The sequence below is a fragment of the Chanodichthys erythropterus genome, chromosome 20 (genome assembly GCF_024489055.1).
Source record: "Chanodichthys erythropterus isolate Z2021 chromosome 20, ASM2448905v1, whole genome shotgun sequence".
NCBI lineage: Eukaryota > Metazoa > Chordata > Actinopteri > Cypriniformes > Xenocyprididae > Chanodichthys > Chanodichthys erythropterus.
The window spans coordinates 35734489-35759016 of record NC_090240.1 but is presented as its reverse complement, the minus strand read 5'-3'; the positions used below and the strand labels follow the sequence as shown (position 1 = coordinate 35759016).

The 24528-nt window shown below is 37.1% G+C and overlaps 1 protein-coding gene across 1 annotated transcript; it reads left to right on the top strand.

Annotated features, from left to right (window-relative positions):
* On the top strand, nt 1–23864 carry LOC137008811 (NACHT, LRR and PYD domains-containing protein 3-like). The gene is made up of 12 exons (XM_067370526.1): nt 1–53; nt 360–437; nt 824–881; nt 1004–1208; nt 2513–4268; nt 4733–4906; nt 5077–5250; nt 5398–5571; nt 17878–18051; nt 20561–20734; nt 22901–23074; nt 23690–23864. Exons 1-12 carry the CDS (start codon nt 1–3, stop codon nt 23862–23864), a joined length of 3369 nt encoding a protein of 1122 aa, XP_067226627.1.
* The last annotated feature ends 664 nt before the right edge of the window (nt 23865–24528 follow it).

The window sequence follows — 24528 nt, the reverse complement described above, 5'->3', positions numbered from 1 at the left end:
ATGACCTCCAGATATAAGCTTTCATTGAAACATAAAATTAAATCACAGAAGAGGTTAGAACATGATTTTTTGTACAGTAAATATATAGAACCCTAAAAAAGTATTTAGACACTCAAGACATTTAAAATATATGAATTACAACAAACAAGAAGCGGCATTTGAAAATATGTTTCATAAGCTTTTCTCAGAAATAACTTGTCACAGTGATTTTTAAAAGATCTGTCTCTTATTTTGAACAGTATCTATTGTTTTATCATTTGATACCTACTGTAAGTTCATTATTTAAAAATGTTAGTTTGAAAAGTGTGCTTGTGCTAACCTTCTTTATAATAAATGCCATGCGGTTTGATGTTTTGCAGCTGTGTGTCCCTGAAGAGTGACCAGTCAAAGGAACATGATATTAATTTCAGGGAGGAAAACTCTTCGCCTGAGATTAGGTCAGAATTGGTGTTTAACTGGTTAAATATGTTCTTCTAGAATGTACTTTCTGAGCTGGAATCTGTGGTATCTGAACCTTATTGTGAAGGTGCTCACCTGTAAAAATATTTTAGTAAAAGGACTGAAAATATAGATATGCTTATGTTTTCATTATTGACTGATTGTGTTTAGAATAAATAGAGCCACTATATTTTCACATGGGTTTGAGGCATGTAGGTCTTTCCATGTACACATACTACACATACAGTGTATGTGACAATTATGTACAGCTTTTACATTACAATATACAGTCTGTAATATATATAGATTTTAGTCTATCTACAGCACTGTGGAAAATGTTTTGTGAAGCATCTAATGTGTCAAAGATTGTTATCTTTTGCTTCAGCAACAATCAAGCTGGACCTCATTCCTCAAGAGGAAAACACAAGAATGCCGTCTTTAAGGTGTGTATTTGTCTGCTTTTGTGTGTGGTTGCAGATTTGTATTATACAGTAATAAACAAACACCCACACATTTAATGTAATTAAAGTGTCATTGATGATTGTTCCTTGAACTTTGATTTTAGAGGCTTGAGAACAAAGTAATTTCTCTGGTGAAAAATGAACTGAAGAGGTTCAAGAGACTACTGAGCCCAGATTATCCAGCATGCTCTAAAAGAGAGGAAGAAGAGGATGAAGGTCAGAGCAATGTCAGAGATGGGGTTCTGAAGATCACATTGCATGTCCTGAGGAAGATGAATCAAACAGACCTCGCCAACACACTACAGACCAGTAAGAGCACACCAATTTTACATTATAGGAACGATCATGATCACTTTTATTTCATTATATTATCTTTTTTATTAAAAATTAGGGAAAAAATGTAAATTAAAGAACTGAGGAAACTAATGGCTCAAATACACATGTAGAAACAAATTAACAGCCAGGGAAACGAACTAGGAACTCGGGTAGGCAAAACAGGAACAGAACCTGGTGAAAACAAAACCAAAACAGACTATACACATTACATTACTCCAGGGGACAGTCCTCCTGCTCGAGGCAGAACAGATGGATGGCGGAAATGGTCCATAAGTGAGGGGTAGAGGAAAAAACAGGCGTAAAAAAAAAATGCTGCAAAATTCCTTTCTTAGGGTGAGTGCACAATGAAGGAATATCACTAATAAAGTCTTTAATTATAAATCAAACCAGTAACAACAAGGTGGCTAAATGATGCACAGGTGTAATTAATCAGAAATCTAAGAAATTAACAAAGAATAAAACCACAATAGATCAGGAAACAGGGAAAACCAAACTAAAACACAATGAAACTTAACATAACCATGACCTATATAAATGAAATACACAGTGCTTTAAATTATATAAGGTACACAAGGTTTTGTTTTTTAACAGTGGCATTCAAGTGAGGAATTGAATGTCACATGTAAAAATAAATCTATATAGTCTTCACTGTATGCAAATATACATTGATTCTTTTTAAAGTTACTGAAGTCAAGAGCAGTGAGTGTTTTTTTTTTTTGATAAATTAACAATACAGACAGCAGCAGGTTCTAGATTTAAAATGCACAAATCTTGAAATCTTGAATCTGACACAGAAATTTCTACCAGATTCTCATGTCTACTGGTATATACGCCTACTTATACCACTGAGTTGCTAAATAGGGGTTGTGAATGTGCAGTATATTGTGTTCTATGTTGGGACAGGGGCTCCAGCCAACTACAACTGTTAGAATGTGCACTGTAGTGTGATACACACAATCTCTCTGTAAAGGCATTTTAATTTTAATACATTTTAGACATTTTAATAGTTCACAAACTAATATCGTCATTGCACACCACTACCTTAACGTCAAAATGAAATGGTATTAACAACCTATTTTTCTTTTGTAATGTGACATTTCTGAGTGAAATGGGTTATTTGAAAAATGTAGGTTGGGACTTGATTTTATTAATCGAGTGTTGATTGAATCACACCTAAAATTGCATAGGATAATACAAGCCTTTTGTACATCAGAGCTTAATAAACACAATACTTTACCAAGCATGCCTGAATCTGTGATATCAACTCTGCTTACCAGAATTGACACCAACGAGTCATCAAGTACTAAAATCCAACCTGAGGTCAAAATTTAATAGAATTCATGAAGGAATTGCACTGCAAGGAAACACAACTCTTCTGAATGAGATTTACACAGAGCTTTACATCACTGAAGGAGGGAGTGCAGCAGTCAATTATGACCATGAAGTGAGACAGATTGAGACAGCTCCCAGAACACCTTATATGCTAGACACACAAATCAAGTGCAATGATATCTTTAAAGTCTCACCTGGACAAGACAAACCCATCAGAACTGTGCTAACTAAAGGAGTTGCTGGAATTGGAAAAACAATCTCTGTGCAGAAGTTCATTTTGGACTGGGCAGAAGGAAAAGCAAATCAGGATGTACACTTCATATTTCCACTTCCTTTCAGAGAGCTCAATTTAATGAAGGACAAAAACATCAGTCTGATGGAGCTTCTGCATCGTTTTTTTGCAAAACTGAGATTACCAAGTTGTGATGACTGTAAAATCATCTTCATTTTTGATGGTTTGGATGAGTGTCGACTTCCTCTAGACTTTTCAAACAATGATAGCTTGTTTGATGAAACAGAATCAGCCTCAGTGGATGTGCTGCTAACCAACCTCATAAAGGGGAATCTGCTTCCTTTTGCTCTCCTCTGGATCACCTCTCGACCAGCAGCAGCCAGTCAGATCCCTCCTGATTGTGTCGACCAGGTCACAGAAGTACGAGGGTTTAATGATGCTCAGAAAGACGAGTATTTCAGGAAGAAAATAAATGATCAGAGTCTGGCCAATAAACTCATCACACACATCAAATCTTCAAGGAGCCTCCACATCATGTGTCACATCCCAGTGTTCTGCTGGATCTCAGCCTGTGTTCTAGAGAGAATGATGAATGAAGCAGAGAATTCAGAGATCCCCAAAACTCTCACTGAAATGTTCACACACTTCCTGATCTACCAGATCAAACAAAGAAGCCAGAAGTACCAAGGAAATACTGAAGTAGATCTTCAGCAGACAACAGAGAACATATTGTCCCTTGGAAAACTGGCTTTTCAAGAGCTAGAAAAGGGCAACCTGATCTTCTATGAGGAAGACCTCAGGGAATGTGGCATTGATGTCAAAGAAGTGTCTGTGTATTCAGGACTGTGCAACCAGATCTTCAGAGAGGAGTTTGGATTGTACCTGGGAAAGGTGTACAGCTTTGTTCATCTGAGCTTTCAGGAGTTTCTTGCTGCTTTATTCAAATTTCTTTATTTAATCCAAAAACCTGCCAAGCATTTAAAACTTTTTAGCTCCACAATGACCAATTTGCTAAAAAGAGAAGTAGACAGGGCCTTGCAGAGTGAGAATGGTCACCTGGACCTTTACCTTCGTTTTCTTTTGGGCCTCTCATCGGAGTCAAATCAACGTCTTTTACAAGGTCTCCTGACACTTACAGGGAATGTCTTTAAAAATGAACAAAAAATAATTAAATATGTCAAGGAAAAGATCAAGGATAACCCCTCTCCAGAGAAATCCATCAATCTGTTCTACTGTCTGAATGAACTGAATGATCATTCTCTAGTGCAGGAAGTCCAAACATACCTGAACGAAACAGGACCCAGTGGTCTTTCTGGAGTCAAACTATCTCCTGCTCAGTGGTCGGCTCTGGGGTTTGTGTTGCTGAACTCAGAAGAGGAGCTGGATGAGTTTACACTGAGTAAATATGATCAATCAGAAGAATGTCTTCTGAGACTTCTGCCAGTCGTCAAAGTTTCTAGAAAAGCTGAGTGAGTATATATTTATTTATATATAATATATATATTAAAAATAGGTAGGAAAACATAAAAAAGGTACAGGGAGGGAGAAAATTGGGAATTATAGGATAATTGGATATAAGTTGTAGAGGTGTGAGTAAATGAATGTAGGAGATGAGAAAGTGAATTGTTTGATGAAAGCTTTAGTTGTAAAGCTCCTTGGCATACAAACAAAACTGTGCAACCCTCTGAAGATGAAAATCAGCATAATTTAAGATGACAATAATAATAATAATAAGTTTTATTTATATAGCACCTTTCCAGAGCTCAAGGACACTTTACAGTGAACAATTAACAGGGAAGAGATAATACAATTAGACAATGATGAGAAACAATAATGGAAGTATACAGAAAAATGGAGTCAAGTATAACAATAATAACGTAAATAATTAGCATTATTGTTAAACTTAAATATATTGCCTTAATTTCTCTCCCAGGCTGTGTGATTCTAATCTGACAGAGAAGAGCTGCTCAGCACTGGCCTCAGCTCTCAGCTCAAACTCCTCAAGCCTGAGAGAGCTAAACCTTAATTGCAACAACCTACAGGATTCAGGTGTGAAGCTACTCTCTGCTGGACTGAAGAATCCGCAATGTAAACTGGAGACATTGCAGTACGTTATATCACATTTAAAATATCACACATATAATGATGCAATAAATGTATATATCTCCACACTATGTATGTAAATATCTCAACCCAGTTTTAGTTTAGCTAAAGATTCTGGAGAAGTATTTAAGAGCAAAGCTACAACATCCATAAGAAGAGTCATTCTCTTTGCAGGTTGTCAAACTGCAGTATTACAGAAGAAGGTTTTGCTGCTCTGGCCTCTGCTCTCGGTGCAAATCCCTCACACCTGAAAGAACTGAATCTGAACTGCAATGAACCAGCAGACACAGGAGTGAAACTACTCTCAGCTCTACTGAAGGATCCACACTGTAAAATAGAGAAATTTAAGTAAGAACCAGAAGCTCTTTCAATGTTTTCAGTGCTATAATGGATGTGTTTTTTAAATAGGTAGTTTTTACACATTACTTTTCAAAATAAAATTACTGTTGCCAAAACCTAAAAGTCTTGTGCTATAAATGTGGTGATTGTCTCTAGGTTGCATAACTGCAGCATCACAGAAGATGGCTGTGCTGCTTTGGTTTCAGCTCTGAAATCAAACCCTTCACACTTGAGAGAACTCAATCTAAGTGAGAATAAACTAGGAGACTCAGGATTGAACCAGCTGTCTGATCTACTGGAGGATTCACACTGCAAACTGGGCAAACTATAGTGAGTATCATTATCATATTAACTATTATATAGAGGGGTATGCACATGACATCACCGTCAGCCAGAGTGACTGCGGTTACACCCACTGAGTGGCAAAAGACTGAGTGGCAACATTGATTTTCGGCGTAAATGCCACAAAAAAACCCCACACAAAACACATTCAAAATGGGAAAAATCTTTGCGCTTGACTGTACAAATAGATTTGACAAGAAATCTGAGGTAAATTTTTACAGACTGCTGAAAGTTAAAAGAGAAGCAATTGGATCACTGCACTTCACAGAAACAACTGAACTCCAGTCAGCAAAACATGGATTTACCATCTTATACTCTGCACAATTGGGTGTTTTTAAATAAACACTGACAAAAACTATACAAGTTTTAGGACTGGATGATATAGACTCAGAGTTTAACCTGCTAATAATCACATCATTATCTAATCTGGTAAGAAAAAAACCCAAGGTGGTTTCCAGAGTGTTAAACACAACACAAATCATATTCACAGATTGACTACATTTTTGCTTCCTCTACCTTGGCCTCAGTGATATTGTACTTGAAGTTGACATTCTTCCCTATCTCTTTCAGACCATAGTAGTATTTTTTTTTTATTTTCAATTACCCAGTGTCCTCCACATGCAAGTGGCGATTTAACTGAAATTTATTACAAGACAAGGATTTTGTAATCAATTTTTAAGGCTCGGCAGATGACCCACAAATACTGTGTACGCCCATCTAATCTTCCAATAAATACCAAGGTATAAAACCAGCATCTTACTTCTTCCTGTTGTTAGTTCTTTCGGCATCCCTCCTCCTCCCCTTTTCCTCCTTTTGTACTATTTTTTTTGTCTGTTATAGGGAGGCAGTCGGAGTTCGAGTAGGATATCCTTTCCGAGCCCCTATATAGCAGACAGCAAGCCAAATCTGTTTACCACTTACGCTAAGATTACATAGGCACACAAACTCATGAAAGGGCTTTATAAAGAATTTTTCAATTTCATACGCTTCTTTCCAACAGAAAATTCATTGCAAGAAAATCTCTGACCTAGAAAACAAACTTCAATCATTAGAACAGACAAACCAACACTCTTTTTCAGATAGTACTGCAGCTAAAATGAAACTGTTAGGAAACCACTTTATGTGTTACATAGATCCAGAGCTGAACTTCTTATACAATGTGTGACGAGCAGGGCGGGCGAGAGCCGTGAGGGAACGGCGCGAGGCCGGTGACGCGAGTGATAATGAGCGTCACCTGCGAGGCGTGCCGGCCTCGAGTCTCTCACGGAGGAGCTCCGGAGGCATAAAAGGAGGAGCGACATCAGTGAAGGAGGAGAGAGGACCAGGCCTGGACTTTATTTTATGTTTTATTATGTTTGTGTGGCCGGCAGACGTCCGCGAGGGTCTGCCGGCATTACTTTCGTTTTGTTTGTTTATTTTATATTAAAGTTTTGTTGAATGTTCGCCGGTTCCCGCCTCCTTCTTCCCATATTTACGAACTGTGTTACATTGGTGCTGAAACCCGGGAGGAAGGAGGGACATGCTGTCGGAGAGCCCTCGCTGCTGAGGGGGATCGCGGTGCTGCGGAGTTCGGGCAGCGCGGAAGTGAAGACCGCGAAAGGCTGCCCGAGGCGGTGGTGCTGGAGCCTTGTGAAAGGTGGGACGGAGACCCGGATGCCGTGCTCCTGGGACGAGGTGGGGTGGCTGCCGTCCTGGACCTGGAGGGAGCGGAGGAGTCGCCGCCGTCTGCCGTGGGCCGGAGCCTGCTGCTGTCCGCCATGAAGGGGAGGAGCAGGGGACGGGGGACTCGCTGCCGGCTGCCCTCAGTCGGAGGAGCCATCGCCGGCCGCCAGGAGGCGGTCGAGGATCGGGCCGTCCACCGAGCGTCCAGTGCCACCGCATGGCACTGCGAGGAAGAGCCTCTTGGCAGGCTGAGGACAGAGCGGCAGTGTGTCTGGGAACCAGACCCAGATTTATTTTTTCTTTCTTTTTCCTCTCTCCCCTCTCTCATCCTGTCGCTCCCCTTGCTTCCGTCTCCTTTCTCTCGTCTCGTCTGTCCTTACCCCCAGGTGCTGCGGCCGCCGAGACAGGCCCCGGGGGGGAGTAAAGCGCAGTCTCGGAGGTACCCCCCGGCCTGCGAGGGGCGTTGGGGGTATGTGACGAGCAGGGCGGGCGAGAGCCGTGAGGGAACGGCGCGAGGCCGGTGACGCGAGTGATAATGAGCGTCACCTGCGAGGCGTGCCGGCCTCGAGTCTCTCACGGAGGAGCTCCGGAGGCATAAAAGGAGGAGCGACATCAGTGAAGGAGGAGAGAGGACCAGGCCTGGACTTTATTTTATGTTTTATTATGTTTGTGTGGCCGGCAGACGTCCGCGAGGGTCTGCCGGCATTACTTTCGTTTTGTTTGTTTATTTTATATTAAAGTTTTGTTGAATGTTCGCCGGTTCCCGCCTCCTTCTTCCCATATTTACGAACTGTGTTACACAATGATCCAGAAAGAAAATATTATTTTCATGGAAGTAGACCCAGCCATTTATTGGCTCTAAGATGTGAAAAATCATTAAAAATGTGCTAATTTTACAGCAGTGAAATCTCAATAAAACTGGTGAGGTTAGGACTGACCAGAAGAGTGTAAATGACACTTTTCATTTCTTCCTACTTCCTATGCGTTCTTCCTATCTACTCTTTATCTTCCGCATCTGTCTCAGACTCTGAGTTCTTAGCTAAACCTGTAAGATCTGGAATCTTCATTCAAATGTATGAGCAAAGGGACATTCCCAGGCATAGATGGCATACCAGTTGAGTTTTATTTGACCTTCTGAGTTGGGTCCACAAAACAATATAATGTAATATTCAGTCAAAAATCTTGGCAAAGTATGAACACAGCTGTTTTATCTCTTCTTTAAATAAAAACATGTTCTAGTTATCCACCACTCTCTAATTGGTACAGACGTTAAAATTTATGCAAACTTTTTAGCCGGCCGCCTAGAAGGCTTTATGACTAAATTTGTTCATCATGACAAAACAGGTTTTTATTAAATCTCACTCTGCCTCAGATAATCTTTGAATACTGCTTCATACAATTCACAGATGACCTCCCCCTATGCAATATTTTCTTTAAATGCAATGAAAGCATTTGACCATTTGGAGTGGAACTATTTGTGGGCAGTGCTAGACAATTTAGGTTTTGGTTCTGGATTTATTTATTTATTTATAAATATGATTAAAGTCTGTATGCTAATTCTTCAGCTGCCATTCTTACTCAGGGTTTAAAGGTGCGGTAAGTAGATTTTGAACAATGCTGTTGGACATTGTTGATATTTGAAATCAACCCAAGCAAACCCACCCCTTTATTTATTGCTCCGCCTCCAAAACTCAAACTCCTTTCCTTACCACCCTGTTCCGAGTCGATCTTGAACCCCAGCCCAATCGCTACTGGCATACGAGGCGAGTGCACTAACAATGACGCTAAACACCACATTCTCCAGCGGTCATCAGTGTGCAGTGCTTTAACAGCAAAACTCTCACTATCTAGCCACTGTTACATACGCAATGCGAGTGGATGTCTGTTTATCAGAGCTGACAACAAAATGCTTCATGAAAAATAAAGCGCAGTTGATGAACGAACGACAAGGAAGCCCAAAGAAATGAACGTACAGTACACAAGAGTAAATACAAAGTGTTCGTTGTTAGTTGCAAACAGCACAGCAGCTCCAGACAATCAAAACCGTGTTACTCACATGAGAAGCGGGATCAAAGCAGCCTCCGTGTCTGTTTTCAGGCCTTCCCGCTTGGCTCTCTCCAGCACTGGAAAGCTTTTCTAATATAAATGCACGTCCTAAAGCACTTGCCAAGTCATAAACCTTCATTCCAGTGATATTCTTTTGAGCTCTTTTGTATTGTGTCCCATCTCTCGTTCTGCATTTTTTTTCTTATTTTCAAATCTCCCTCTTGCTCGTTCTCTCTCCTCGACCGTCATATGCCCCCTAATGCTGATTGGTTAGACGTTTGTTGTTGGTGTCGGCTGGACTAACTTCCAAACAGTGTTTTTGAAATTCTACTGAGTCCATCTTTAAATGGCATTAAAAATCATTACATTTTATTCCTACAGGCATTACATTTTTTAGATAGTTTTAAAGAAAAAAAATTTACTACCAGTTTTTTATTTTTTTTTAATATAGCATTAATATAAGGCATTAAACATTTTAAAATTGGCATTAAAAAGGCAATACATTAGATTTGATGAAACCTGCAGAAACCCTGTTACTGGCCTGGTATGTTCAAAGTAGGGATGTGCAACGATTCATCGATTAATCATTAGCAAAATAAAAGTCTGTGTTTACGTAATATATGTGTGTGGTCTGTGTATAATAATTATGTATATATAAATACACACACATGCTTATATAAATTTAAGAAATATTTGCATGTTTAAATATATATATATATATATATATATATATATATATATATATATATATATTATAGTATGTTTATGTAAATATAAATATTTTATATATAAATCTAACATTTTTCTTAAATATATACATATATGTGTCTGTATTTATATATGCATAACTATTATAAACAGAACACAGACCTGAGCGCAGCATTCAATACGGTCGATCACAATATTATGGTTTCCCAGTTAGAAAACCATGTTGGAATATGTGGGATAGCTCTTAAATGGTTTAAAGTCAGGGGTAGGCAAGTTCGGTCCTAGAGAGCCGCTGTCCTGCTGAGTTTAGCTCCAACCTTAATCAAACACACCTGAACAAGCTAATTAAGCTCTTCAGGATTAATAAGGCTATAAGCAGCTGAGGGTTTTTTTTAAGGGTTGGAGCTAAACTCTGCAGGACAGCGGCTTTCTAGGACCGAACTTGCCTACCCCTGGTTTAAGTCATATTTAGCCGACAGGAGCTTTGTTGTGAAGATGGGTGAATGTATGTCAACTATGGTCCCACAAGGGTCCATTCTTGCCCCCCTTTTGTTTTCTTTGTACTTGCTCCCTTTGGGAGCTATATTTAGGAAGCACGGTGTCTCGTTTCATTTGTATGCTGATGACATGCAGATGTATGTGCCACTTAAAAAAGACAGTGTTTCTGATATTTCCCCTCTCTTGAATTGTTTAATGGACATCAGGGACTGAATGGCGTTAAATTTTCTGAAATTTAATGAAAATAAAACTGAGATCATGTTCTTTGGCTCAGATGGAAAACAGGCTACCACAAATTCTATTCTTGGACCGTTGGCTAAAATAGTAAACCAGTGGTGAAAAATTTAGGAGTACTATTTGACCCAGAATTTAAATTTGATAAACAAATTAACTCTGTGGTCAAATCTTGTTTTTTCAACTTGAGACTTGTTGCGAAGATGAAGCCTTTTCTTTCTTTCAGAGATTTAGAATTAGCTATCCATTCTCTTGTGTTCTCACATTTAGACTATTGTAATTCTCTTTACATAGGAGTTAGCCAGAAGGACCTGTCGCGCCTACAGATGGTTCAAAATTCGGCAGCGATATTGCTAACAGGCACCTGAAAGCATGACCATATCAGTATTTTATTTTCTCTTAAATGGTTACCGGTACATTTTTGAATTGAATATAAACTTTATTATTTGTTTTTAAATCTTTGAATGGGCTGGCAACCAAAGTATTTGGAGACCGTAGTGAACCACTATTCTTCTGTCAGTCCCCTGAGATCTTCTGACCAGCTTCTTTTAGCGGTCCCCAGATCTAAACTAAAACTGAGAGGAGATCGGGCTTTCTCAGTAGCTGCTCCGAAGTTATGGAACTCACTGTCTCTTTCTATTAGATCTGCTCAGACAATTTCTAAATTTAAATCTTTGCTAAAAGCTCATCTATTTAATATGGCTTTTAACTTATCGGGTGATTGATCCCTAGGTGTGTATGTGTTTTATGTTTTGCATGTTTATATTAATTGTGTCTTGTATTTTCCCAATTTCTAATGTACAGCACTTTGGACAACTTTGGTTGTATTGAAATGTGCTTTATAAATAATAAATACAAATACAAATACAGAACACACACAAATATGATATTACATAAACACAGACTTTTATTTTGCAAACGATTAATCACGATTAATCATTGCACGTCCCTAGTTCACAGTCTTTTTCTAATGCAAGAGGCACTTGTCAGGGTTGTCCTCTTTCACCTTTACTGTTTGCTCTGTCCTTAGAACCTCTTGCTCAAGCTGTACATCAGTCAGAACTTATACTTCCCATATCTGTTAGGACTATCTCATACCACATATCCTTAATTGCACATGACATACTGCTATTTTTAGAAAATCCAGTTCAATCAGTCAATCCCTCACATTTTAAATTTATTTAATTAGTTTAGTTATCTGTCTGGGTAAACACGTGACAGTCAGAGCAGAGTCTGCAACATTTCATGAGAGACTACGTTGTTACCTCATGTCTCAAAGCACAACAACAACTTTTGGAGTTCTGACTTGTACCACCTGACTGCTGTAGATTAATTTCAGCATTGATAGTGTTGCCATAAATAACGCATAAATTTGAGTTTGAGGACGTGAACAGCTCCGGGTGCAACATCACAGATTGCCATGTTGTAATTACAGTTGCATGAACGCAGCACAAGCTCATTGTTTTGGTTCAAGAGGAACTGTAAAAGGGGGCTCCTTTTTTTTTTTTTTTTTTTTTTTTGGCGCATGGTGACTGTCTGTCTACAACTCTGCATAGCCACATGGAATGCACTGATGATGTGTTATGTCTGATGTCAAAAATTGTTTATGAAAAACCTTGCCTACCCTACCTTTCATATCTGCTTCCTCTTAATTTTGGTGTTGGATTTGAGAATATTCCGGTGGTGCACTCCTTCAAATACTTTGGGGTGGATGTCTGTCCATCTTTGTAGGATATTGTTACAAAAAATCTTAATAACAGCTTGGCCAGAGTCACCTCAGGTCTTGCTAATTGGACACACCTTCCCACTTCTTTCAATGCAAGAATATCTGTTGTCAAAATGAATATCCTTCCTTATGTTAATTTATATTCTCCTACGATTCCTTTACCCCTACCTTTTAGCTATTGGAAGAAATTAAATTGGATAATTTCTCATTACATTTGGACTGGTAAACAGCCACAAATTAACCAATCTATTTTACAGTGCAGCGGAACAGATGAGGTTTAGTCCTTCCCAAATTTTAAGTTATATGCTGACTCCTTTATGTGTCAGCTTCATGGTGGGCTAATGAAGAATCTCTTGTTTCTCCTCACAATATAAAGCATTTGTTTTTTTTGTTGGTGTCTCACTTAGACAATGTTAACTTCGTTTTGGCCCTATCATAGCACATTTTATTTCTTCCTGAAGAACAGTGACCAGAAAGATAGAGCGAAACTTGATTTGACATTGTCACTCACCTCTTTCATAATAATATACAAATTTAAAGTAAATTGTTTAGGTGATGTTTATGATGTATTAAGGCCCTTTTTAATAGACCAGGAACTTCCTTTTTCATGTATCTTCATATTAGGTCTAAGCTTTGTGCACACGGAGTTCGCTGGGATGCACAATTGCCTATATATCCTTTGTGAAAGATTTTTTTTCATCTGATCATTCTGCCATCTCTACTTCAATTATTTAATTCTTAGGGTGTACTCACACTAGGCACAGTTGCCTTGAACCTAGCCTGAGTGCAATTTCCCCCCTCCCCATTCCCCCACTGGCCCACACTCACGTTGCACTTAACGTTCTGGGCCGGAGCACGCTTACTTCATATACGATGCAACTTTTTGTATGGAAGAAAACAGGAAGAAATGCACTTTCGCTAAGATACTGATTTGACTGGGTCAAACGTGCTTGGGCACAGTCCAGAGCACCTAGTGTGAGTAAACCCTTACTCCTCAAACTCAAACAAACCACTCTCCATAGCATCTATTTGGTCTAAGGACATAAAGGGTGACATACAAACTAGGGATGTCACGATTTTCTATTGTTCGATTAGTTGATTTAAATATAGAATATCAAATAGGTTGTGTGATGATCATCTTTAAAAAAAATTCCCCATGTGTTTGGTGCTGATGTGGTGGTGACGCGTTCATGTAACCATTTAGTTCACCATTTAGTTAGTTAGTAAAAATCATTTAGTTCAGTTAGAGAACAGACACTTACAATTAAAAACTAAACGTGTCTACTCTATTCAACGTGAGCCGAATGAGAGTCGCAGCACAGATCAACAGCAGGAGTCAGATTTCACCTCTCTTCACCCATTTCGCCTGACTCTTTACTGACAAGACAACGGTAGTGTCAAGTTTTGGTTTCAAAGCAAAATGTAAAAGCGCTGATTTAAGCGAGTTTGTCATTGTACTGTTTTGTTGTTGTTGTGGTAAAAATAACAATGAACACAGCATTCAAGAAATCGCTGCTCCTGAATTGGCACTAATTTGAGGTGAAAGTAAAATGGCATGGAACTACAGGGATTTATAATAGTGCATGTCCACTGGCACAGAGCGAGTATTTTCAGTTAATTCCTATAACTAGAAAGACTAAGTAACTTCTACAGATAACACACTAAAAGCTTAGGCTACAGGAATTAGAGAAGAACACCAAGGAACAATGTTTAATGAACTGGCAAAGACATGAGGAAAAGAGGGCAATAAAAGGAGCAAAGAACATTAGGAACAGGTGACAACACTCAGACAAACGAGGAATAATCAAGCACTAAACAATAGGGGCGTGGTAATTGCACACATGGAGGCGGGAACAGAGGAGCACATGGCCAACACAAACACAGACAGAGCCATGTGCTCAAGCATCACACAAACATATTTTCTATTTAGTTACTTAATACCAATTTAATTTAATTGATTTGAATGTATCTTGACTATTTGAGCATTTTTTCTTGTTCAAGTGAGATTTTTTACATTTGCTTTAAGCATATGTGATGATGAACACATCCCAGATAGCAGACCAACCTTGAATCAACGTTGAATCAATGTTAATGCATTAACCAAATTATCATTGAATCAATGTTGAATTTTAAATTGATTTTTCATCAGGTTTACACCCTGAAATAATGTTATTTCAATGATGAAAAATAGATCAAGATGGTTGTAAAATCAATGTTTAATTAATTAAATCACCTATTTAACATTGAATTAATGTAGAAACAATATCAAATCAATCTTGCTTTATGTACAGCAAGATTCTAAGCCAGTTAAATGTCTATTTATTACTCATTTCAATCAGAGACAATGTAAGGGCTGCAGTTAATATGGTTTTAATGAAAAATTCACAACTTCCTTCAGTTTACATACAAATGTATTAATTTATAACCACAAACTGTTTGAACAGGAATTAACATCACATTCAGGAAAAACAAGTGGTTGTAAAAATGACATTTCGTAGTGACAAATAGACCTGGTTTCACAGACAGGGCGTAGGCTAAGCCAGGATCAGACCTTAGTTCAATTATTTAAGTAGCTTTTATAGACATGCCTTTGAAAAAAACAATCATTACTGGTGTTTATCTTGAGACAAAAGAATGGCAGTGACATATTTTAAGATATGTTTTCAGTTAAAACAGCTCAAACATGCATTTTAGTCTGGGACTAGGTTTAAGCCTTGTCTGTGAAAGGGGTTAAGTAGTAAAAAAAAATACATTATTGGCATTCATCTTGAGACAAAACAATAGCACAGACAAATAAAGACATCAGTGTAAGTTACTTTCAGTTAAAACAGCTCAAACATGCATTTTAGTCAAAGAAACACAGTACTACAGACTGAGACACTACAACAGTTTACTGTTCAGGACTTAGTTTTTCAAGGATTGAAACTACTCTTCTAATGCAAAAAGTATGTCCTTATTCAATAAATTGATACTCTGACGTATCTGACGTATCAGGCTGATCAGGAGCATAACCAAGAGCCAGTTTTGCAGAAACAGCAAATACAAACTTTGAGGCCTCCTTTTTTTCAGCCCTCACTTGTTGTAAGGCATCTAAAGAATACAAAAACAAACAGGAAGTTAGAACTGCACAATGTTCTTAAACATTTGATCGGTAGTAGTGTATGACTGACGGAAGGTTGGTCATAAATATTTGGAAATGTAACTGTTACAATGTACTACAAAATGAAGTGCAACTTGAAATATGATATAAAATATTAAAAAAGATTAAAACACGCTAAATTCAAATTTATGACTATTTAATATAAACCATTATAGGTTGATGTATATCATACCCATAAGCAGGGCACAAGCTGATGTGATTGAAGTGAAAGTTGATTCAAAACTTTATCTCCCTCGATCACAATGCCAATGTCAGCAGGTGATTCGTAAAGTTCTCCACCTCCTTCAGAATAATGAACACCACCACGAAGAGCTGCTCAAGGTCACCCTCACAATCATCTGTCTGGTTATCCATCATCTGTCTGGTTATCCTAAAGTTGTGTACATAAAACAAACCAGTTTTTATACAAATTACTTATTAAGTATTGCATCCTCAGTCATCAAAAAACATTGAAAAGCTTTAGGTCTTTAAATGTGTTTATTTGTGGTCGAAAGTTGTTTGATAGGTCAATTAATTAGTTGTGCAAATACTATTATAATCTACTATTTCTACTACTACTAAAAAAGAACAAAAATAAAAAATCATGATCATGATTTATACAAAAAAAAATCCTAACATTTTCCCCTGGATGAAGCAAAACACCAAGTTAGGCAAATGTAACGTTAGTTCAAAAAGTCTTTACTAACAGATTTGAATCATCATTTTGGGCAAACATGCATGAAATTAGAGCTAACATGTCAAACACAAATAAAAGAACAGAGAAATATTAATTTAAAAACTTAACTCAATATTATATTGCAGGAATCCTCACTGTGCCTCAGGCATTTTCTCCCGCACCCACAGCATTTCAAATATCTCGCGCTGCATACACGGTAAAGGAGGAATTCATTATGATCCCGTTAGTATTCATGTTCACAAACAACGTTGACAAACGCTGCATACAAAGTAAAACAAATTTCCAAGTTCAACCTACCTTTCCAATCTCAAAATTATGATTCTGATGAAATTTCAACATTGAATGTCACCTTGCTATCTGGGATAGGTAATCATCAACTGAACATCAGTTCACAGTCTTATTGTGTATATATATTTATTGGTTATGTTATGATTATGATTTGATATGGGTATACAGAAAATGTCAATGTCTAGTGTTCAAATTGTTTTGTAGCTGAGTACAAGAAGTAAACAGAGACTTAGGGAAATTGCATATTTCTTTTATTTTGTATATGTTTATTGTTTAACACATTTCATGGTCTAACTTACCTGTCTGGTCCTGTGTTTGGGAGAATCATGATGATGTGAATATCACCAATTACTCTTAATTAGTGGTTATACCATTCATGAGTCAGAGATTGATTTGAATGCTTTTAAATGGCCATTGTCTTATTTGTAATGTGTATGGTTTATATTTGATCAAATATAATATTTATGATCATGTTTATATGTTGACATGTGTATGTGATAACACTGTTGCTTTACTAAAGGTGTATTTCTTGTCCTCTGTGTTAATCGACCCCTATGGTTAGTAGAATCTGCTAGTGTTCAGCGGGAAGATTGGATATATACAAAATTGGTGTTTTGGGGAAGGGGGTGAGTCGGACCATTGATGGCCAAGGGCTGTTGCTAGTCAAGCCAAATGCTGGTATTGTCTCATTTTGCTGCTCTCAGCATGTTTATGTTTTTGTACAGTTTAATTTGAGTACTTTTGTTGGTTTATTTTTATTTATTTGGAACTTTGGTTTGGAGGAGCATGTGTGATGAGACCACTGTCCGAAATAAAACCACTGAGACTTGAAGGATTGCTTTGTTGTACTCTACTCATTCCATCTTTTCTGGCCTCATGGCAAAAATACATGAAACAACTCAGGTTAGCTGTAAAACCAACAGACATCCGACCTCTGGTGGCAATAGTATTCTGACTAAAGGTGGCAGTGGTTGTAGCAGCTCTCTGACAGCATAAAACTGCTTTTATTTTCTGTAATATTGCATAATAAATTTTTTTCTTTGTGCAAAATATATCTCATTTATAAAATATAAAATGATCTGTTTGACAATGTCCACTTGATGTCAGTCATCAGTTGTTTTGTTGACAAATTATTTAGGGTTGAAAACGTTAACGTTAACTTATGAATTAATTTATGCATTATTAACAACAAAAATATTGTATATACACTGTTCAAAGAGATTAATTTGTCATCTATCTATGATGTTTTTGGGTGTGTTGAGCAATAAATGAGGTTTTCTTTCCTTCTTTCTGAAGCTTGTCTAACTGTGCTATTGGAGAAGAAGGCTGTTCAGCTTTGGCTTCGGCTCTGAAGTCAAACCCCACATACCTGAGAGAGTTGGATCTGAGTATGAATAAACCAGGAGATTCAGGAGTTAGGCTGCTCTCAGGTCTACTGGAAGATCAAAACTGTAAATTGGAGAAACTATGGTAAGTTAAAGATATTGTCATTATGTTTCCATCCAAAAAGGATAAAAAAACACATAAAACACATAAGGCCATAAAACACATACTAAACATTTGTTCATAAGACTTTTGGGTACTGGATTTTGTAGACTAGAATGTTTGTTAAAAAAGGACGTGAAAATCCTCTAAATCTGATCATTCTGATCATGAAACGTGATGCAGTTTATCTAGTTGATGTAGGCATTAACTGTTTGCACGCAGATTATTACCATACAAATAGCATGCGCTGTGAGTAGGCGTGTTCACATTACAGGTAATAAAATAACACAAGAACAACAGATTACATAAACGGAGAATATTTGTTTTAGTTTTGAATTAGATCATTTAAAAGTAGACACTTAAAATGTTTTTTTTATAGATATATTGCTCATGTCTGCATAACAAGCATTCACTGAGTCTTCTTTCATTTTTGTGACATGCTCCAGAAAAAAGTTCTTGGAGACCAAGACAGAAGAAAGCACACACTGTTTGTTTTCTTTATTTTATGAAAAGAACAATATTTTGTTTAGATTGTAAACAGACACAAATAAAATTAGACCCTTTACAGTTTTGAATGATGCCAGCGCGTTTGTCAACCCAAGAAGGTTAACTTATGTGCAAAATTGAAATATTGCATAAAACATTTTTGAATAAAGCAGTCGTTCCATCCTGTGTGTTCAAGAGAACAATATCATAATTTCCTGGGAAATTGCTGTAAAATATCTCTAATAAAAAGCTGTGGCTAAATCATAAATGTTTTAGAGCAAGCAGGAGAAACGCAATAAATACTGTCATGTTATCTTGCATTCGGATGCCTGGTGTTTAGGAATGCAAACACTTCTGGGTGGTCATTATACCAAATCATTCTGATGACAGACTTTGATCAAACTAACATTCGAGAATTTCATTTGCAATGAAATTGGACTGCTGGTTAGTCCAAATATCCAATCACATCCACTGTTGAGGCAAAGTCACTTGAGCGAGGGATTTATTCAGTTAATTTGTTTCCATCGTAGTTTATGTGCATGTCTTATTGGATAAAAAATGTATCCGCCTTAATTTAGTGTTTAGTTTTTTATGCTTATTATGCGATATCCCAAAAGAGTTTTTAAATTGTTTATAGAATTACAATGTTTGTAATTTATATATGAGCAGAACTGGCCATTAAACTGGGAAGATCATTGTAACAAATGGTTCATACAAAACTTATGTTCGATGATGTACAAGTGCAGCACATGACAGAAAAAAACAGGGTTTTTGTGTGTTATAAAAATGGCTAAAACTCTTAATTTGTCCTTCTGTAAATGAAGGTCCTTAAAACAGTCTTAAATCAGAGTAACAAGTCTTAAATACATAGGGTCATGGCATTAAATGTTGCATGAGAGATTGTTTTCTCACTGTGTTGTGTTTTGTTTTGAAAGTGAGGAGAAGGTGGTTTTTCTGTGCCACATGGCTTAGAGTGTAAAAGAAATGAAGACAAAGAAATTAAATAAAAGGAGCCATAACTTCAGGGTGCCCCAAGGCCAAAACAACAAACATAACAGCTTACAAATAAAATAAATAAATACCCTAACAAAAGAAACAAAAATACAATCAACTTCCCTAACTCCCTAAAATAAACAAATCGCAAACAAAGTCAAAATAAATGGCAGGACACCCCTACGCTCCTAAAGCATAAACAGAAACTTAATTTGATCACTTTAAACAAAACTGGAACAGTGGTTCACGATCTGCCGACAGGAGAAGGAATCCAGAGCTCCTCATGCCAACAGGCCAACGCCAGAATGAGCTCGCCATCTTCCGAGAGCGCCGTCCTTTTAACCAGAGCAGCTGCAGGCTCAGCCAATGACGTTCTGTCTACATCAACCAATCCCTGTATTTGGATTAGTTTCAGACTGTAGCAGAATTAATTTTATGATTATTTAATGAGCTTGTCCAAGCAAACAGACAGCATAATCAGTTATCACTTCTTGGACTTACTAGACTTACTTACTAGACTACTAGCAGGGTAATAGCATGTAGTTAGATTAAAACGTTTAAGAGACTTTGATTTGTGAGCATTAACACAGAGACAATAAAGCATGGATATAATGGTTTAATGAACGAAACCAAATTAGGCTACACATACAACTAAACTAAGTAAAGATTATATACAGAATATAGAAAGTGAAGGAAAGTAAAGAAAAAGAGAGAGAGAAGAGAATGGCAAGTTTACAACGTTGAACGACAACCTGTGAGAAACATCAAAGAATCAGGGTCACCTTAAAAGTGGCACAATAACTTGGAAACGCATCTAAAGGCTGCAAACAGGCACTTGCACTGACTTTGGTTGCTGAATGTGAAATCTGAATCTGAAAAAAAATGTACCTGATCTAGGACTTTTAAAGGCCCTATCAGTTCACACCCATTTCAGTGAGTAAGCGTCTACTATAAACACTCCTTTATAGTAGCAATGCATCCACATCATGCTGTGTGAAATGTTTTCTCTCTTCAGGCTATCTAAGAGCAGTATTAGAGAGGAAGACTGTGCTCTTCTAACATCAGCTCTGAGATCAAACCCCTCACACATGAGAGAACTGGATATGAGTGGGAATCAACCTGGAGACTTAGGAGTGAACATGCTCTCTGATTTACTGGAGGAATCAAACTGTAAACTGGAGACACTGAAGTGAGTGTAACAGTCACACAGAAGGCTGAAGCATAGTTACCTTTTATAATTTTAGTAAAGTGCCTCCCATTAATTAACATAATAATAACACTGGTAACTGAAAAAATTCTTTCTTGTTTATTCGCTTGATCTTTCATTAAAAATATTCACAAAAATAAAATAAAAAATTTGTATCATAAAACATGCATTTTTTCTCAAAAAAAAGACAGATAAAAATACAGCTTTAATTAATGCTTTGTGCAGTCTCCCTTTGCCAAGATCTGAGTTGTCTACTAAATAATACAGTCGAAAGAACTTCCTCATTATATCCGTAATCCATAATCACTGCCCATTTTATGCTTTATGGCTGAGACAATCAGGTGTTGATTTAATGCCTATTGGTACATAAAGTCTATGATACCATGTACTCTAACAAGCTGTCAACCATACTTTACAGTGGGAATGATATTGTTTTCTACATGGCCTACTTTCTGTCTATCCTAAAACCCATATCTGGTGTTTGTTTATGAATAGCTTTATTTTGGTCTTGTTTGACCATAGAACCCAGCCCCATTAAAAAAGCCAGTAAAGTCTGGCAAAATATAATTGCTTGAGTCTGTTGTTTGACAAAGACTTTTTTTAATGACAACCCTTCCAAACAATGTAGGTGGCATCTAATCTTAGTTTTGGAGAATTTATGACCCGCAAGACCCAATTAACGTCTGCAATTTTCTAACTTTGCAGATAATCTGGCCACTCAAACCATTCTTCTCCAGGCTGACTGTCAAATCTTTAGCTGATTTAACTTATTAAAGAGAAGGGAATTAGACCAGGAAAGGATCTTGAGCCAAGACTCGGGACTCGGGTTGCCATATGTCAGAGCACTTGCCCACACAGCAATGGCTTATTGATTAGGAAAACTTAAGCAGTAAGCCATGACTTGTTTCGTAAAAATCCTGTTTCACTGAGGTTAAAATATTAAGTGAAACACAGACTATATTCCTATCATATATCCCTCTGGGAGAGATGAGAGCATCCATTAATGTGACAAAAGGTTGTTCAGCATCAAAATCAGGAAGAAAATAGGAAATAACAGTTGTTTATTTTCACTGTCAGGGCAATAATTAAAAAAACATACTTAAAGGGATAGTTCACCCAAAAATGAAAATTTGATGTTTATCTGCTTACCCCCAGTGCATCCAAGATGTAGGTGACATTTTTTCTTCAGTCGATCACAAATTATGATTTTTAACTGCAACCGCTGCCCTCTGTCATTCAAATAATTGCAGTAGATGGGAACTTCATCTATAAGAGTGAATAAACCTTGCTTAGACAAATCCAAATGAAACCCTGCGGCTCGTGACGACACATTAATGTCCTAAGACACGAAACGATCAGTTTGTGAGAGAAACCGAAAAAGTATTTATATCATTTTTTACCTCTACTACACCACTATGTCCAACTTCGTTCAGCTTCCTGTTAGTGAGGTCAAAAAACGCGTTCTGGTGACGGAAGTGATGTCTCGCCCATATACTTCAATGAGCGCGAGACATCACTTCCGTTGTCAGAGCGCGATCTGACCTCACTCACTCAAAATTGACAAATGCTTGGTCAATTCTTAATACAGGCGATTTAATCATTCTGCTATGTTTTTCAGCCAAAGTAGTATCATTTATTTAACTTTTTTCTTGAGATTTCACTTTCAGATATTTGTGAATATATTCAATGAAAACTAAAAGGATAAATGGCCAAATTACAACCTACACAGTGCAACTAAAAAAAAAAGTAACACATTTCAGAGAGAGAAAAAAAAATTAAATATAAAAAATTTGGAATAACTAACATAAGTGTGCACAGAGGTGTGTAGTTTTTAGACTTGTTTGTTATCACTGATTAATACAATGGAACTCATGTACTAACTAATAATTGTAGTTTCATATTTATAAAAAGTTTCATATTTATGTCACAGCAGATGTGTACTTGTAATTGTTCTAATGTTGACAAATTCAGATTTTTTTTAAATAGGTAGTAATTAGCACAATACATGGCAAAATTATCATCATCTAATGGTTTTGAGCAGTTACACTGTGCAAACTTTTGACTGTCAAATAATTCCACTGTGTCATTTACTGTATGTTACTGTTTGTTTATTTCATAAGTTTTGAGATGTGTTTCTTATTAATACAGACTATCTAACTGCAGTATTGGAGAGGAAGGTTGTGCCGTTCTGGTGGCAGCTCTGTTGTCAAACCCCTCACACCTGAGAGAGTTTGATCTCAGTTGGAACAAACCTCAAGATTCAGCAGTGAAGCTGCTATCAGATCTACTAAAAGATCCACTTTGTAAACTAGAGAAACTGAAGTGAGATTTATTCTTAATAATGACTAAACTATTACATAAACTATGTAACTTTGTAACAATGACAAGTCATCAAATACTTTTTAAAGATTATCCAACAATCATTTTTTTGATTTTGATTTTTAATCATTTGTCCATTTGCACTGCCAGAGTTTGCCTTTGAATATTGAAAATTATGTATGAAATGAAAAAGTTAAAATTATAAACACACACACACACACACACACACACACACACACAAATCAATGCATGTAATTTTAAATTTGGAAAATTACATGCATTGCAAAATAACAAAATATAAAACACTTTAATAAATTTTGAGACGTTACATTAGCCAACAGTTATTTTTATAGAGTAAATCATTTAATAATATAAGTCCCACTTATAATATAACCTACAGTCCTACTAAACTACAGTCTGTATTACTACAGTATATATTGCAGTTTAAAATGCTTAAAAAGCTGCATCCAAAATCACATATTTTCAGAGCTTTCAGTGAAGATCTTGCCTTCTACGATTGATGAAGTATGTTCTTTAGGAATGCAAGTGTGCAGTATGAATACATATACAGTACATAATACATATCACTCATTAACTGTATTTTTCTTCTCTTTGCAGGTTGTGTAACTGCAGTATTAGAGAGGAAGGTTGTTCTGCTCTGGCTTTAGCTCTGAAATCAAACCCCTCACACCTGAGAGAACTTAATCTGAGCTGGAATATACCTGGAAACTCAGGGAAATTATTGTCCGATCTACTGGAGGATGCAAATTGCAAACTTGAGGCTCTAAAGTGAGTTTTACTGTGCTGACTGTTACATTTTTTGTTTTGGTATTTGAATAACTAGAAATCATAATTATGTCTCTTAATCATTTAATGTACCCTGTGTCTTTTTTCCCTTCTGTTAAACAGACTCTAGACTCCATCCATTTGCCCTACAGTGTAGTCTGTGTCCTGAACACCATTGCCTTCAAACAATATTTTCCATCCAAACTGCTTCAGTCCTATATGATCCTGCTCTCTGCTATTTCTAGATAAAATGCATTCACCCACTTAAATTTTATAATGATGTTGCAGTAGTGAACATATTAACCATGAATGCTGACACTATCAAAGACAGAAACATCTTTACTACAAAAAGCAATACAACATTAAACACTGTTCCCTTATTTAATGAATTATGAATAATGATTGTAGTATTTAATACAATAAATCCTTTCTACTCCTGGAGTTTCTTAGGGACATAACCATGTCTCGGTTTCAGAACAACTTTGGAGTCGTTGGGCCCAAACTCGAGGCAAGAAGGGCTCACAGAGAGCACCTGTAGATCTCCTACCGATTTGACCGATGCCAGAGCCAGGAGCAAAGCGGTCTTTAGTGACCGGGGACACAGATTGGCAGCCAGAAGTGGTTCAGATGGAGGGCCTCTCAGAACTGTAGACAGGTCTCACATGGGGACA